Here is a 14,793-nt window from a genome sequence, read left to right on the forward strand (position 1 = left end):
TGTGTAATGAAACCGATGAAGTCTGTGGATCCTTTCACCTCCACTCACTTTCCAGGACAGATCTCCCTACAACTGTTATAAAAATGTATTATAATAAGGAAGCATTTGGGATCTTGTAAGTGGCGCTGTGGGTTAAACCACAGAGCCTAGGACTTGCCGATCAGAAAGTCGGCAGTTTGAATCCCTGTGATGGGGTGAGCTCCCGTTGCTTGGTCTCTGCTCCTGCCAACCTAGCAGTTCGAAAGCACATCAAAGTGCAAGTAGATAAATAGGGACCGCTCCGGTGGGAAGGTAAACAGCATTTCTGTGCGCTGCTCTGGTTCACCAGAAGCGGCTTAGTCATGACCCGGAAGCTGTACGCCGGCTCCCTCGGCCAATAAAGCAAGATAAGCGCCGCAACCCCAGAGTCGGTCACGACTGGACCTAATGGTCAGGGGTCCCTTTACCTTTAAGCAGTCCCTCTGCTTTTGGTTTGCGTTGGTCTTCCAGACTACCAAAGAAAAGCAGTCACTGAAGTAGGAGCAAAACGCATAATTCTCTTTCATGTAAACACCATACATTTGAACTGTAGTTTGTTACAGGTGCTGAGAATTGTAGCTCGGTGGCAGATAAACTACAGTTCCCAGGATTATTTGAGGATGCCCTGGGTTTTAAATGTGCTTCATAAGGTATGTTATATGCACAGCCTAGCAAAACTGGATCTGCAGCTTCTTTCCCCAAACACCCACAATGCTATCAAAATGCATTTCAGATGGTGCTCTTGCATTTACTCCTGATAATTAGAAGCAAGGAGATTGTTAATTAAAGTAGCCTTTAAAATAATTTGTCAATTGTATTTTGCTTGTGCATCTCAGGAAGAGTTGACACACAAAGCACATTTGCTAGATTTCAGTGAAAAAAGTTAATTCAAGTAAGTGGATACAGGCTTAAAATGGCAACATTCCAAACCTAGAAATGAAAAATAGAAAAATACTCAACATTTAATATATCTAAATCTACTGGTCACTCAATTTTATACTCTACTGTATTGTTTAAGGTGACTGATACCAAATTATTAAAACAATAATAAACAAGCTGTCAGGTTTCAATGAGCTATTTATTTTCAGGGAACTGACAGATAAGCAAGAAACGATGCTTTATCACTAATAATAGCCAAGGGTCCTATCTAAATTCCATTAGTTATTTTTGAAACTGTTCATTACAATATATTACAGAATCCTGAGGTACAAAGATTTGAAGGATTGGCACCTACAGATTCTCCAAATTACACATCTCAATTGAGTGTTTGAGACTGATGCTGAGGAGTATATTTCTGTACACCAGGGATTGGGAAGTTCAGACCCATTGACTAAATGCACCTTTCTATCTTGTTCTCAGGACTCCTCCCTAGCCACACCCCTTGCCTATCCTGCTTTGCATTCTCCTTGAATGTTTTGTCTGGCTGAAATGTATCCTCAAACTCTTATAATGCCTATTGCAAGCCTGGACGGAAGACAGAGAGGGATGTTTCAGTGTGGTTGGGAACAAGCCCACTGTGCAAAGGTAAAATTAACATTCATTGCTCTGCCAACTTTTGCTTCCAGTGCTTCCTACTGACATGTGGGTCCCAAAACATTGCCTAGAAGGGGTTGTGATTCTTGGGCTGAAAAATCTTCCCTGTCCCTACTGTATGCTGTAGTGCAATAAACAGACAAATTATATTCAAACTTTATGCCAATTTATGTGGGGGTAGAGGGTCACATGTGCACCCCCTTCCAAATATGCAAACACTTCTACATCTTGCAAGTGTACCTTTTCCCCCCTCCTAGGTTTCAATCATGCATATAGCTCTCAGAAAAACTTCCTGCACTACTCCTGGTTAGGAGAAAGGTGGGGTTTTGCTATAGGACATCCAAAATGGTCCCCCTACCCAAAAATGCAAGAACAGGTGATGCAGCCTATGACCAGGGTGCCAATAATTTTGCAACTGTAAAATGCTATATATATGCTAAACATGCTATTGATACAAAAGGTGCTAGTAGTAAATATTAACTTCATTAGGCTTATGTACTTTATTTGTTGAAACTGTAAACAAACAAACAAATGTTATGTTAAATGGCTTCTCATTGAAAAAGAAACCCATGCAGGCTTTCTAATACACTACAAGCCTATGTGGAAAACATGGTGTTTTGTTTTTAATCTGTCATGGTAAACAAATACCAATTAAGCTAGTCACTTTGTATTAACACAGCACCTATCTCAGTCACTATGCATCAACCTGTGATCATCTGTAATGGTGCTCATTAGAAAGGTACGTGCTAAATTTATACTTCAATACAATTTTTTCTGTTCCCTTACCTGCTGCTAAAGTTTGCCCCATTCCCTGCTCGCTGCTGACACAGCCAACTTGATTGCAGAGAGTAATGGTAAAATAGTACATTCTGTATGGTTCCAGTCCTGCCACTGTGTAGGACTGTTCATCAGCTTCAGCAACATACAAAACCTAAAAAGCAAATAGAGTTAAGACAGCTATCTTGATAGCACTTCCATTATTTTACACTGATAAGAAAGTACATTTAGCAAAAAGAAATTAGCTTTTGCTGATTTTTTTTTAAAAAAACCTTTTTTAACCTTAATACGTTTGCCAAGAGCCATTAGTAGAAACAGGACTTTTCCAAGGAACCTCAAAGAGCTAGAATATAAATTGTAATTTAATATAAACTGTAGTGTCGCAGCTTACACTGATTTTATGCAATCACAGATTTAGCAGATTGTCAATAAATAAACAAATAAACAGAAATGGTTATTTTTACAAACAGTGTAGATTAAGCATTACAACTTTCTGTGATGAAATATACCAATGCAATCACCATGGAATAAGAGGGATGACTAACAAGTATTTCAAAAAGAAGACTTGTCTCTTGCAAACACATAAATTTATTAGTATCATCACCAATATTAATTATATATCAGCACTAGTGGGTTTAGCACTAAGAAAATGAATTTTCCTTAAGGTAGTTTAAAGGTAAAGGGACCCCTGACCATTAGGTCCAGTCGTGACGGACTCTGGGGTTGCGGCACTCATCTCGCATTATTGGCCGAGGGAGCCAGCGTACAGCTTCTGGGGCATGTGGCCAGCATGACTAAGCCGCTTCTGGCAAACCAGAGCAGTGCACGGAAACGCCATTTACCTTCCCGCTGGAGCGGTACCTATTTATCTACTTGCACTTTGACGTGCTTTCGAACTGCTAGGTTGGCAGGAGCAGGGACCGAGCAACGGGAGCTCACTCCTTCGTGGGGATTCGAACTGCCGACCTTCTGATCGGCAAGTCCTAGGCTCTGTGGTTTAATCCACAGCGCCATCCGCGTCCCTCTAAGGTAGTTTACGTGGCCATTATTTCAGTGGAACAGTGAAAAGAAGAGGAAGGAAAAATCCACAATAGGGAGGGAGCATTGCAGGGGTCCCTTCACCTTTACTTTATTCCAGCAAGCAGCCCACTCCTTATCTCTTAACAATGGCCAGGAGACTAAGAAATGTTTTGTCTGCACGGAACCTCTTGGGTATCCTTTCAGAATTAAACCATGACTTCAAGTATACAAGCCATCAGACATTCCCTTCAGAACAAGCCATGTCCTCTCATACGGAGACAAACAAACGAAAAGTCAGCTCCACCCTAGGCAAAATGCCATAGTAACAACTTTGATACTCCCCACTGCACTTTCATAATGGCGAGCACTGCTCCACTGGCAAATTTGAATTTGGCACAGCCAACAAGACTGGGACCGTTTTATAACATCCATATATCAATAAGCAGAGAAAACAGATTGCTAATAACAATAATACCTGAGAATACACTGGCAATACTTTTTGTTCAGTAATTACATTGACGCTGTACCCCATCACTTCTCCTCTTGCTTCATTATCTTGTGGCTTTTCCCAAGATACATTGACAGAATATGGTGAAAGAGGGAATACTGATGGAGGTGGCATGAATACAGGAGCTAAAACACAAATAAATGTGCTAATTTATCATAAAATAAATGAACAACATGTGTCAGGCAAGTTTTCCCACTATATTTGTAAAATACCATCTGTTAAACTTGATAAAATGGCTGTTTGCATCCAATTCCTAAATAAGCAGCTTGTAGAAATTAATTTTCAGGTCTAAAAGGAATTTTCATATGGTTTTCAATGCTACAAATTTAAAGTAAATGTATCCCACCTATAGGCAAAGTATGGGATCTATTATTTTTATGGTGCACTAACCACCACTTAAAATTTGAAACACAATATAAGTTTCACAGAATAATACAGATGGATTTTTAAAAGCACAGCCATTTTGCGACCCAGGAAAACCCTGATTAGAGGAAAAATTGTTGGACACTTAAACACTGTCAAAGTAAATTTAATTGCTGAGCAGTTTTGAAATCAACATGTTTCTCTTGTATTATAATAGCTGGTATTTCAGAGATGTTTAATTATGTCATATGTGGCTGCTGCAGGATAAGCCTCCATTTTTCAAGAACTATAGGCACTGTAAAATGGTTGTCTTTTGGAAAATACCATTTACAATCCCATCCACAGCAAAAATGCTGGGTTTTTAAATGTTAACAGCGCAATACACAATCCTTGGCTTTCAGCCATTTATTCCTATGTTAAGTTCCAGCTGAGGGAAATCAATGGGGCTTGTGTTCAACTGAAATATCTTTGGGATTGAGATACCTACATGGTTGACTTGAGTTAGACTATTGTTATGATCTTTTTTAACCAAATGATTCTGAGAGTCAATTTAATGGAAATAGGTAGGGTTTACTTCCAAGTAAGTAAATATGGGACTCGAATGTTCATTTAAATGTAGCATAACAAGGTATAAATCACTATTATCCAACATAGTGGAAGACTTCCTATCTGTTTAGCAGATAAAATTAAGTGAAAGAGAAATCATTGGCTAGAAAGTAATGTACAATTATAAACAACCAGTTAATTCAATATGACAACTCTTAAAATAAAATTATGCTTATGAACCATTCTTAATTAGTTATAATTAACTGAATTGAACCTGGACATCAACCACATCCACCAATTTCATGATAGGATCAGAGACCACAAATGTTTTTAAACATGTTTTCAAATCAACCCATGAAAAAATAAGACTTCAAAGTAAGGGCCTAATCCAGACAAAGTTAAATCTTTTTCAGTTACCCCGAGTTCAATGGAGAGTGGGTCTTTAATTTACTGGCAAATGCAGCAGCATAAGGCTAGGTGTAGACATTATGACACCCCATGTATGTATCCCATCAAAGCAGAAAACCCACAGGTCATCCACAATCACAAACTACATGTGAAATTTTTACGTACCTATTCAACCTGCTGCTGGCAGAAATGGAAAAAAATACGCAAAACAATGATGCCATTTTATGTGTTCTACTCTACATTTTATGTGAGTAGAATTTACTGTGCAGAGGGGTAGGGTTAGCTTTTGGCAGCAGCTATACATGTTCCATAACATCTACTTCCAGAATTCATTTGTGGACTGTCAATGATCATCATAAAGCTCACTCTGACATGAAGGTAATATGTGATAAATGTGACAAAATAAAATAAAGACATAATGCTGGTATACTGTCTTGTTGTTGTTGTTTAGTCGTGTCCGACTCTTTGTGACCCCATGGACCAGAGCACGCCAGGCACTTCTGTCTTCCACTGCCTCCCGCAGTTTGGTCAAACTCATGCTGGTAGCTTCGAAGACACTATCCAACCATCTCGTTCTCTGCCGTCCCCTTCTCCTTGTGCCCTCCATCTTTCCCAACATCAGGGTCTTTTCCAGTGAGTCTTCTCTTCTCATGAGGTGGCCAAAGTATTGGAGCCTCAGCTTCACGATCTGTCCTTCCAGTGAGCACTCAGGGCTGATTTCCTTAAGAATGGATACGTTTGATCTTCTTGCAGTCCATGGGACTCTCAAGAGTCTCCTCCAGCACCATAATTCAAAAGCATCAACTCTTCAGCGATCAGCATTCTTTATGGTCCAGCTCTCACTTCCATACATCACTACTGGGAAAACCATGGCTTTAACTATACGAACCTTTGTTGGTAAGGTGATGTCTCTGCTTTTTAAGATGCTGTCTAGGTTTGCCATCGTCTTTCTCCCAAGGAGCAGGCGTCTTTTAATTTCGTGGCTGCTGTCACCATCTGCAGTGATCATGGAGCCCAAGAAAGTAAAATCTCTCACTGCCTTGTTTCATATCCAGTTCTAACTGTAGCTTCTTGTCCCACATAGAGATTTCTCAGGAGACAGATGAGGTGATCAGGCACTCCCATTTCTTTAAGAACTTGCCATAGTTTGCTGTGGTCGACACAGTCAAAGGCTTTTGCATAGTCAATGAAGCAGAAGTAGATGTCTTTCTGGAACTCTCTAGCTTTCTCCATAATCCAGCGCATGTTTGCAATTTGGTCTCTGGTTCCTCTGCCTCTTCTAAATCCAGCTTGCACTTCTGGGAGTTCTCGGTCCACATACTGCTTAAGCCTGCCTTGTAGAATTTTAAGCATAACCTTGCTAGCGTGTGAAATGGAGCATTCTTTGGCACTTCCCTTCTTTGGGATTGAGATGTAGACTGATCTTCTCCAATCCTCTGGCCACTGCTGAGTTTTCCAAATTTGCTGGCATATTTAGTGTAGCACCTTAACAGCATCATCTTTTAAAATTTTAAATAGTTCAGCTGGAATATCATCACTTCCACTGGCCTTGTTATAAGCAATGCTTTTTAAGGCCCATTTGACTTTACTCTCCAGGATGTCTGGCTCAAGGTCAGCAACCACACTACTTGGGGTATACGAGACATCCATTTCTTTCTGGTAAAGTTCCTCTGTGTATTCTTGCCACCTCTTCTTGATGTCTTCTGCTTCTGTTAGGTCCTTTCCACTTTTGTCTTTTATTATGGAAATCTTTGTACGAAATGTTCCTTTCATATCTCGAATTTTCTTGAACAGATCTCTGGTTTTTCCCATTCTATTGTTTTCCTCTGTTTCTTTGCATTGCTCGTTTAAGAAGGCCTTCTTGTCTCTCCTTGCTATTTTTTGGAAATCTGCATTCAATTTCCTGTATCTTTCACTATCTCCCTCGCATTTTGCTTGCCTTCTCTCCCCCGCTATTTGTAAGGCCTCGTTGGACAGCCACTTTGCTTTCTTGCATTTCCTTTTCATTGGGATGGTTTTAGTTGCTGCCTCTTGTATAATGTTACGAGCCTCCATCCATAGTTCTTCAGGCACTCTGTCCACCAAATCTAAATCCTTAAACCTGTTCCTCACTTCTACTGTGTATTCATAAGGGATTTAACTTATATCTTACCGGCCCAGTGGTTTTTCCTACTTTCTTCAGTTTAAGCTTGAATTTTGCTATAAAAAGCTGATGATCTGAGCCACAGTCAGCTCCAGGTCTTGTTTTTGCTGACTGTATAGAGCTTCTCCATCTTTGGCTGCAGAGAATATAATCAATCTGATTTTGATGCTGTCCATCTGGTGATGTCCATGTGTAGAGTCATCTCATGTGTTGTTGGAAAAGAGTGTGATGACCAGCTTGTTCTCTTGGCAGAACTCTATTAGCCTTTGCCCTACATCTTAAGGCAGCCCTGTTCAGGGAAGTTTTTAATATGTAATGCTGTACTGTTTTTAACACTGATTGGGAGCCGCCCAGAGTGGCTGGGGAAACTCAGCCAGATGGGCGGGGTATAAATAATAAATTATTATTATTATTATTATTATTATTATTATTATTATTATTACTTCGTTTTGAACTCCAAGGCCAAACTTGCCAGTTGTTCCTTTTATCTCTTGGCTCCCTACTTTAGCACCCTACTGTCTTAAGACTCTGTAAATAAGACTACTCTAAATGTACTATAGTTTAAGCACAGTTATTATGAGGAAATACTAGTGAATTTAAATTGTTAAGAAGATGGCAAAGAATCCTATAATAGCACTTATAAGGTGAAACCTAAATGAACAAGCAATGTCAAGGAGTAAGGTTTAAAAGGCATATTCCGAAAGAAAAATCTAAGTCTTGAAAATGAGTTTACAAGGCTTAACAATTACCTGCCTCAGCTGTTCTCTGTGACGTCCAACGAGAAAATGTGCTGCCGGCCATATTGACTGATAAAACACGGAACTGATACACTGTGAATGGCTCCAAATCAGTGATGTTGGTGCTAGTAAGAGGTGGTTTCAAAGCATTCTCATTGGCAGATTCTATCACTGGGTGAGGACTGAACCACCCACTTGTTTCAAAAACACGATTTTCAGGAGGAATATGTGTTCCATCCGACTGTCGGGTTCCTCTCATATATAGTTCATATCTAATAATTATACCTAGAAATAACAGTGGTTTACCAAAGATATGTTAGCCAGAAAGGATCTAAAATACTTCTGTTTCTAGTACCACCTACTGGTAGAAACATTATCCACTGATAGCACCGTATAAATACAAATACAACCATAATACATTGCAAAACCTGCCCTCCCACAAGCTTGAGGAATTTAATTCCTATGGATTCTGATAGACTCTTCCAACCTCACTTCAAATTTTGATGAGTTTTCATCTCAAAGCAACAAGTTTAAGAGAAATTTTGTTTAAGAATGCTTGCATTAGGAGTGGGAAGCCTTAGTCCCAGAAGTAAATGTCAAACCACCAAACACTCTGCTTATCTCTGTGATCCTTGGTACTATACTGTTCACAGGTGGTGCTGTGGTCTAAAACACTGAGCCTCTTGGGCTTGCTGATCGGAAGGTTGGTCTGCCAACCTAGCAGTTCAAAAGCATGCCAGGGCAAGTAGATAAATAGGTAGCACTGCAGTAGGAAAGTAAACAGTGTTTCCATGCACTCTGGCACTTCTCATGGTCCTCCATGTGCCAGTAGCAATTTAGTCATGCTGGCCACGTGATCCAGAAAGCTGTATGTGGACAAATGCTGGCTCCCTTGGCCTGAAAAGTGAGATAAGCACCATAGTCGCCTTTGACTAGACTTAACCATCCAGGGGCCCTTTACCATTACCTACCCCTCACCAGCCCTTCTTACTTCTCCTGGGGAGAAAAGGTTGTGCACAGTAAAAATAATATTTTTAAAATGCACGTATATGAGCAAAACATGCTGTACCTACTTAAGCAAAAGAAATAGAATCCTACCATTTGCTTTATTGGGTGGGTTCCATTCTATAGCCAGTGACGTAGAGTTGATAGTTTGTACAACTGGAGGATGCTGCTGTTCAGGTGGGGCCTGTGCAGTAACTATTGCCACCTCCTGGCTCTGCAAACAGCCTCCACGGGTACACGCTTGAACATAAAAACTGTATTTTGTAAATGGGACCAGATTCCAGACAGTTGTTGAGGTTTCTAAGCCTTCATACTGGTCACAGGCCTGAAGGTCAGGTAAAGAAGTGCATGTCAATACATATTTCTCTATTGGACCAGAGTCGTTTGATAGGCTTGTCCAGCTGAATGAAACAGAGTGTGGTCCAACAGGAATAACTGGGTTTAAATGCAAGTTTCCTACAGGTATCCCAGGCTGTGTTCTGTATGTCAAGGCTGCACTGCTTGTAGATCCATGGACATTGCTGGCCTCAAGGTGGTATGAATAGAAGGAATAGGGAGATAGAGAGGTATCTGTGAAGATCTGGATGCCTATAATATAAACATAAAAAGTTATATTTCAGTTGTCAGATCCCAAGGAGCCACATGCAAATTTCTCATTTTTATTGTTTTAAACCTGCAGTATAATGGATACTTTGTAATTACCAATGCTGGGAGGGTGATCAGGTAACGGCCTTCCCCAACAATGCTTTCCAGTGCCGCTGGTAAACTTGAATAAACTATTCCTTGCTTTAGTAAAGTCTCAATAAATTTAATTTCATTAATAAACAGTAATGGTTGTTTTTGCATTATTTTATGTATTAAATAGCTTCACCATTTAATAATGTGTTATCTGAAAGCATCAGAGTTACAGAAGAAAAAGAATGGGTGTTTTTCTCCATCTATTGCCTATTTCTTCCTTCTAAAAGAACTCTCAAAATCATTTCACATTAATGTTGCAAAGCCATCAGTCAAATAATCAGGCCCGGTTTGGAGACTACTGTTAATTTTCCTTGAAAAGTTCAATGCTTCTACATTTGTAATTTGAAACTCTCATTTAGTACTAAGACCTGTATGCACGCTGTTGCACTTAGGTGGTGTCCCCTGTGTGTCTTACAGATGCTACACACATACCAAGAATATAGTCATAAACATAAGAATCTGGCAGCATTAACAAATTTATCTTAGTATTCAAATGCCAAACAGTAGATTATATTCACATCATTAATTATCATGATTGTCAGGAAATGTCAGAATGGTAATTTTTTTTTTAAGGAACAGTTGTGGCTTTAGAAAATAATGATTTGTTGAACAAGCCTATATCAGTCTCTGATTAGGAAACCAGTAGTTAGTTAATGTTTTAAGAGCAGCTGCTCATCGATGTTAATATGATTTCGAAATGGCATCAGCACACTATTCTAGAAGGATTGCTCCATTCAATTCCAAGAATATAGCAGGGACTTTAGTAAACCTCTCGGATATACATTTGAATTGCTAAACACTCTTGTTAGGATATGAAAGATGTAAAGCATAATTTATCCCAGAATATTTCAGTAAGACAGTGTATGTACATAGAAAAGTGTCAGATTCTGAACTTGAAGCAAGTACTAAACTTAGGACTTCAGCAGCTGGAGGACCAGGACTCATTCTGTGCACTACTACCAATCTCTAGGCAGTAAAAAGAGTAATGCAAGCATATGACAGCCAAAATGATCTATTGGCTAGAGTGCTGGACTTAGGTTTAAATCCCTGCTCAGCTATGAAGTCCATGGGGTGACTCTGGATCAGTCAGTCTCTTAGCCTGACCTCCCTCACATGATTTTACACTTGTGATTTCAAGGATACTTGACTTCTTTTGGAGCACAGATAAACATGTGATATAGATATAAGCGACTAGACCTAATCTGTCCACATAATGTTTTCCCTCTAGAACCTAGAACAGACCCAATTCAAATGACCACTACACAGACTATTACACAACTTAAGACACTTTCCTCAAGGTGAGGGGATAGCAAACGGCTCTTCAACCCCCTCCCCTCCCCTCCAGTATGATGAGCAAGAGAGGATGTGGTGAAGCCTTTCATTTATTTAATATCCCTTCTCCTGCACAAGCAAGACACAAGGACATAGGAGTGAGTAACTGAGGTGCTTAAGAAGAAGTTGCTGCCATGCCACAGAATCTTTTGCCATTCACACAGCGGGTGGTGGTGGGTAAAGAGACCACTTTACCTGTTCCTGGGTGTAGATGAAAGTGAGTCAGTAAGGGGAGTTAAATTTGTTGGATTTGCTAATTTATAAACATGGCTGCTGACCAGGAAATGGTAAAATCACTTGATACCAGAGCTAAACTGACTGCCTACAGGAAGCAAGGCTTGTAAGCAAGTCTTGGATGGAGTACCAGTGGGCCCTAATGTTATTAGAAGGTATCACTATCTGGACAGGGATAGCCTAACTTCTCTCCTTTGTGCTCAGGTAACATCTAGGTTATATTTAGGGCTGCCTCTGAAGACAATTCAGAAACTTCAGCTAGTGAAGAATTTGGTAGTCAGGTTACTCAACAGGTCAAGGCGGTTTGAGCATATTAACCGATCCTGGCCCGACTGCACGGGCTGCCAATTAGTTTCCGGGCCAATGCAAAGCACTGCTTTTGACCTATAAACCTTAAACGGCTCAGGACCACAATAACTCAAGGATGGCCTTCCTCCATTTGAACGGAACTGGACCCTATGATCATCATCTGATGCCCTTCTTTGTGTGCCTCCTCCACGAGAGGTCTGGAGGATGGCAACACAAGAACAGATTTTTTTGGGGGGGTGGCTTCCCATTTGTAGATTGCTCTCCCCAGGGAGGCTCTCCTGCATCATTCACTCACAGAATCATAGCCTAGTAGAGTTGGAAGGCACCACAAAGGTTCTACCAGCAATGCAGGAATCTTTTGACCAGTGTTTTGCTCAAACCCACAACCCTGTGATTAAGAGACTCGTCCTCTATTGAGTCATCCCAGCCTTCATTACATTTTTTTAGGCTCCAGCTGAAAAAAATTCCCTATAACCAGGACTTTGGCTGGTTCTATGGCCTTTAAATGTGTGTGTGTGGTTTTTTTTGGGGGGGGGGTATTGGTTTATTTTTGATTTTTTTATTATGTATTTTATGTTCTCTTTTTGTATTTTTATGCAGAACTGCCCTGTGTTCTTTGGATGAAGGGTAGTATACAAATTCAAATGCATACATACATACATACATACAGTGAAATATACATAGGTAGTATTCATGAGCACTCACGGTAAGGGTAGTTATCCTCTGTCATATAGATTTGACTCCCATTTCTATACAGCCTGTACACAAGCCAGTTTGAATTTGGAGAATCAGGTGGATTCCAAACAAGTCTGATAGCAGAAGAATTTACAACTTCTCCTCCTGGCGGCGGCTGCTGAGAAGGAGCTGGATTATAACAATATAAAAGCCATATTTAGGCATCAAGACAACCAAACTTCATAAGCAGAAGTGCATTTAAAAAATGAAAAGAAACAGTTTCTTCTAGCAGAAGAAAATGATACGAAGCAGAAGAGCTGTGTTTCACCAGTACAATCTTAAGAAAAGCCAAAACAAAGCAGCCAGCCAGCATACATTGGAAATCACTATGCAAGACATCTAAAATAGCATAATTCTGCCTAAAAAACCACTTTAAGTGTGCTTTGGCTGAAAATCCAGGGCAAACACAGCAAACATACAGATGCAGAGACATCTGAAAGGAGTAAGTAGATCCCTTGCTTCATGCTGCCTCTCCACTCCCATCATAATTCTGGTCTTTTTCTATGTATTCCCTGCAGACACCCACAAGCTTGTTCAGATGTGTGTTTATGCAAGCTACTTGTGGAGAAACTAGTTGAAAGATATTCTACTATGACTTTAATTATTTTTCCATATTAATGAAAATGTGGTGGGCTTTCCCCCCTGCCAAATGTTCTAATGTGCGATGAACACTGAGGGCCTCATCAAGTTATAAGGCTTCCCCACAAAAATCCACCACAGTAATAGTATTCTTCAGCATGTGGCAATGGCTGGGGAAGATATTTCCTCAAGCCATAGAGTCAACTCACAACCTGGTGTCAACTAGTTTTTTGGACTACAACTCCCATGATCCCTTGCCATTGGCCATACTAGCTGAGACTGGTGGGAGTTGCAGTCCAAAATCCCTGTAGAGGCCCAAACTATAGAGGATTGCTGTCTGTCTTTTTAAAAAAGAAATATCTTGCCTTTTCTGCTTTCTTCCCTTAGATGTCAGATTTTAAATCTTAATTCCTATTCTGAGCTTTGCTATTATATTTTGAAGCATTATCAGGTTTGTGAGGTTTTTTACATTTTAAATATCTTAAATATTTATTTAAGTTTTAATATGTACATGAACACCCTTTAATGTATGAATAAAACTCCTCACTTGCAGACTTAGAAAACTGGTTGTGTATTGCTGGAATATAGTGAGCATGAAAAAGAAGGAAGAAATATACATAAAGGTGATGTCTTGTTCCCACAATAAATGATTATTTAAATAATAAATTTAACCCCATAAGGGCCAGATAACTACAGTATGTTTTAGGGTTTTGTTTTTAAGTGAGAAACTGTAGTCATACCTTGTGGTTCCTTGTGTTGTATGATGAAGGGACAGTGGGGTATGTGTACATATATTGATCTTGATTTTAAGGTGTGAAATTACACACAATACACTTCACGGTCTTAAAAGCAACACAGCAGAGAATTTTACAGGCTTAAAAGCAATGCAGTTTTCTTTTTAAAAAGCCAGAAAAAATTTCCTAAGAGAAACAAAACAACTCCAAAGAGAGGAGAGAAATGTTTTATTGACCCATTTGAAACAACACTTTGAAACTATTATCACAATGAATAAAATGTTAAGACTGTGAGAACATATTAACCCTTCTACTTCCTTAAACGTAGAACCTGGATGTAGTGAGAAGAAAACACTGAAGCAATGAATGGAGGCAGAGGACTTCCATGTTGTGTGTACATATAAAAATAATTTTTTGATGATATGCAATTTCCAGGCTCTTTATATTAAAAAAGAACTTTACTTTCATAAACATATAACTTAGAAGAATATCTGATGCACCCATGATATTGCTTGTATGAGCTGAAAAAATATTTGCTGCCACCTGTAATCAGGCTCCTCAATCCACTAACTGTCATCTGTCAGCATGCTGGGTAGCATGAATTTTCTAGACTAACAGCTTTTGGTTCCTCCTCTGTTGAACTGCTTTTCAACCTAGCTGGTTATTACAATAATATTTTGACTAAGAAGAACTAGTGCCTGGGTTTGCTTTTTTCCTCATCCCTGTTAATCCCTTTTCCTTTTGTGTTATGCCTTTTTAATTGTAAGCCTGAGGGAGAGCAACAGTCTTATTACAGATCTTTGTAAGGCATTCTAGAAGCTTCTTTTGGCTGAAGAGCAAGGTAAAAATCCTTCAACTGAATATAGAAATGAGTATGTTGGTCTCTTTTAAATGCAACATGGAAAGAAAACACCAGGGTATATTAAGTAATGTAGAGACTCACAAGGTAGCATGTACCAGTATTTTGCTTCTGTCCATTACAAATAACTATCCCTAAAGATTAGGTATTATAAATAGAGCCTTGCAATTGGTAGCAATTATACTAGCAAAGTCAAGTTAAAATTGCTAGAGAGA

General features: G+C 39.5%; 1 protein-coding gene across 7 annotated transcripts in view; it reads right to left on the bottom strand.

Annotated features, from left to right (window-relative positions):
* Positions 1-14,793, bottom strand: part of USH2A (usherin) — a 425,043-nt gene that overhangs the window by 330,467 nt on the left and 79,783 nt on the right. For all 7 annotated transcript variants that reach the window (XR_014166233.1, XM_081903562.1, XM_081903561.1 and 4 more), the window contains exons 16-20: positions 12,377-12,535; positions 9,152-9,646; positions 8,066-8,338; positions 3,824-3,981; positions 2,338-2,482 (exon numbers count right to left, since the gene is read on the bottom strand). Coding sequence is in view for 6 of the 7 variants with exons in the window: in XM_081903562.1 (XP_081759688.1) it covers positions 2,338-2,482; positions 3,824-3,981; positions 8,066-8,338; positions 9,152-9,646; positions 12,377-12,535 (1,230 nt within the window). In the remaining variant the exon portion in view is untranslated. The remainder of the gene's footprint in view (positions 1-2,337; positions 2,483-3,823; positions 3,982-8,065; positions 8,339-9,151; positions 9,647-12,376; positions 12,536-14,793) is intronic.

The sequence above is a fragment of the Podarcis melisellensis genome (genome assembly GCF_964234715.1).
Source record: "Podarcis melisellensis genome assembly, chromosome: 3".
NCBI classification, from domain to species: Eukaryota; Metazoa; Chordata; class Lepidosauria; order Squamata; family Lacertidae; genus Podarcis; species Podarcis melisellensis.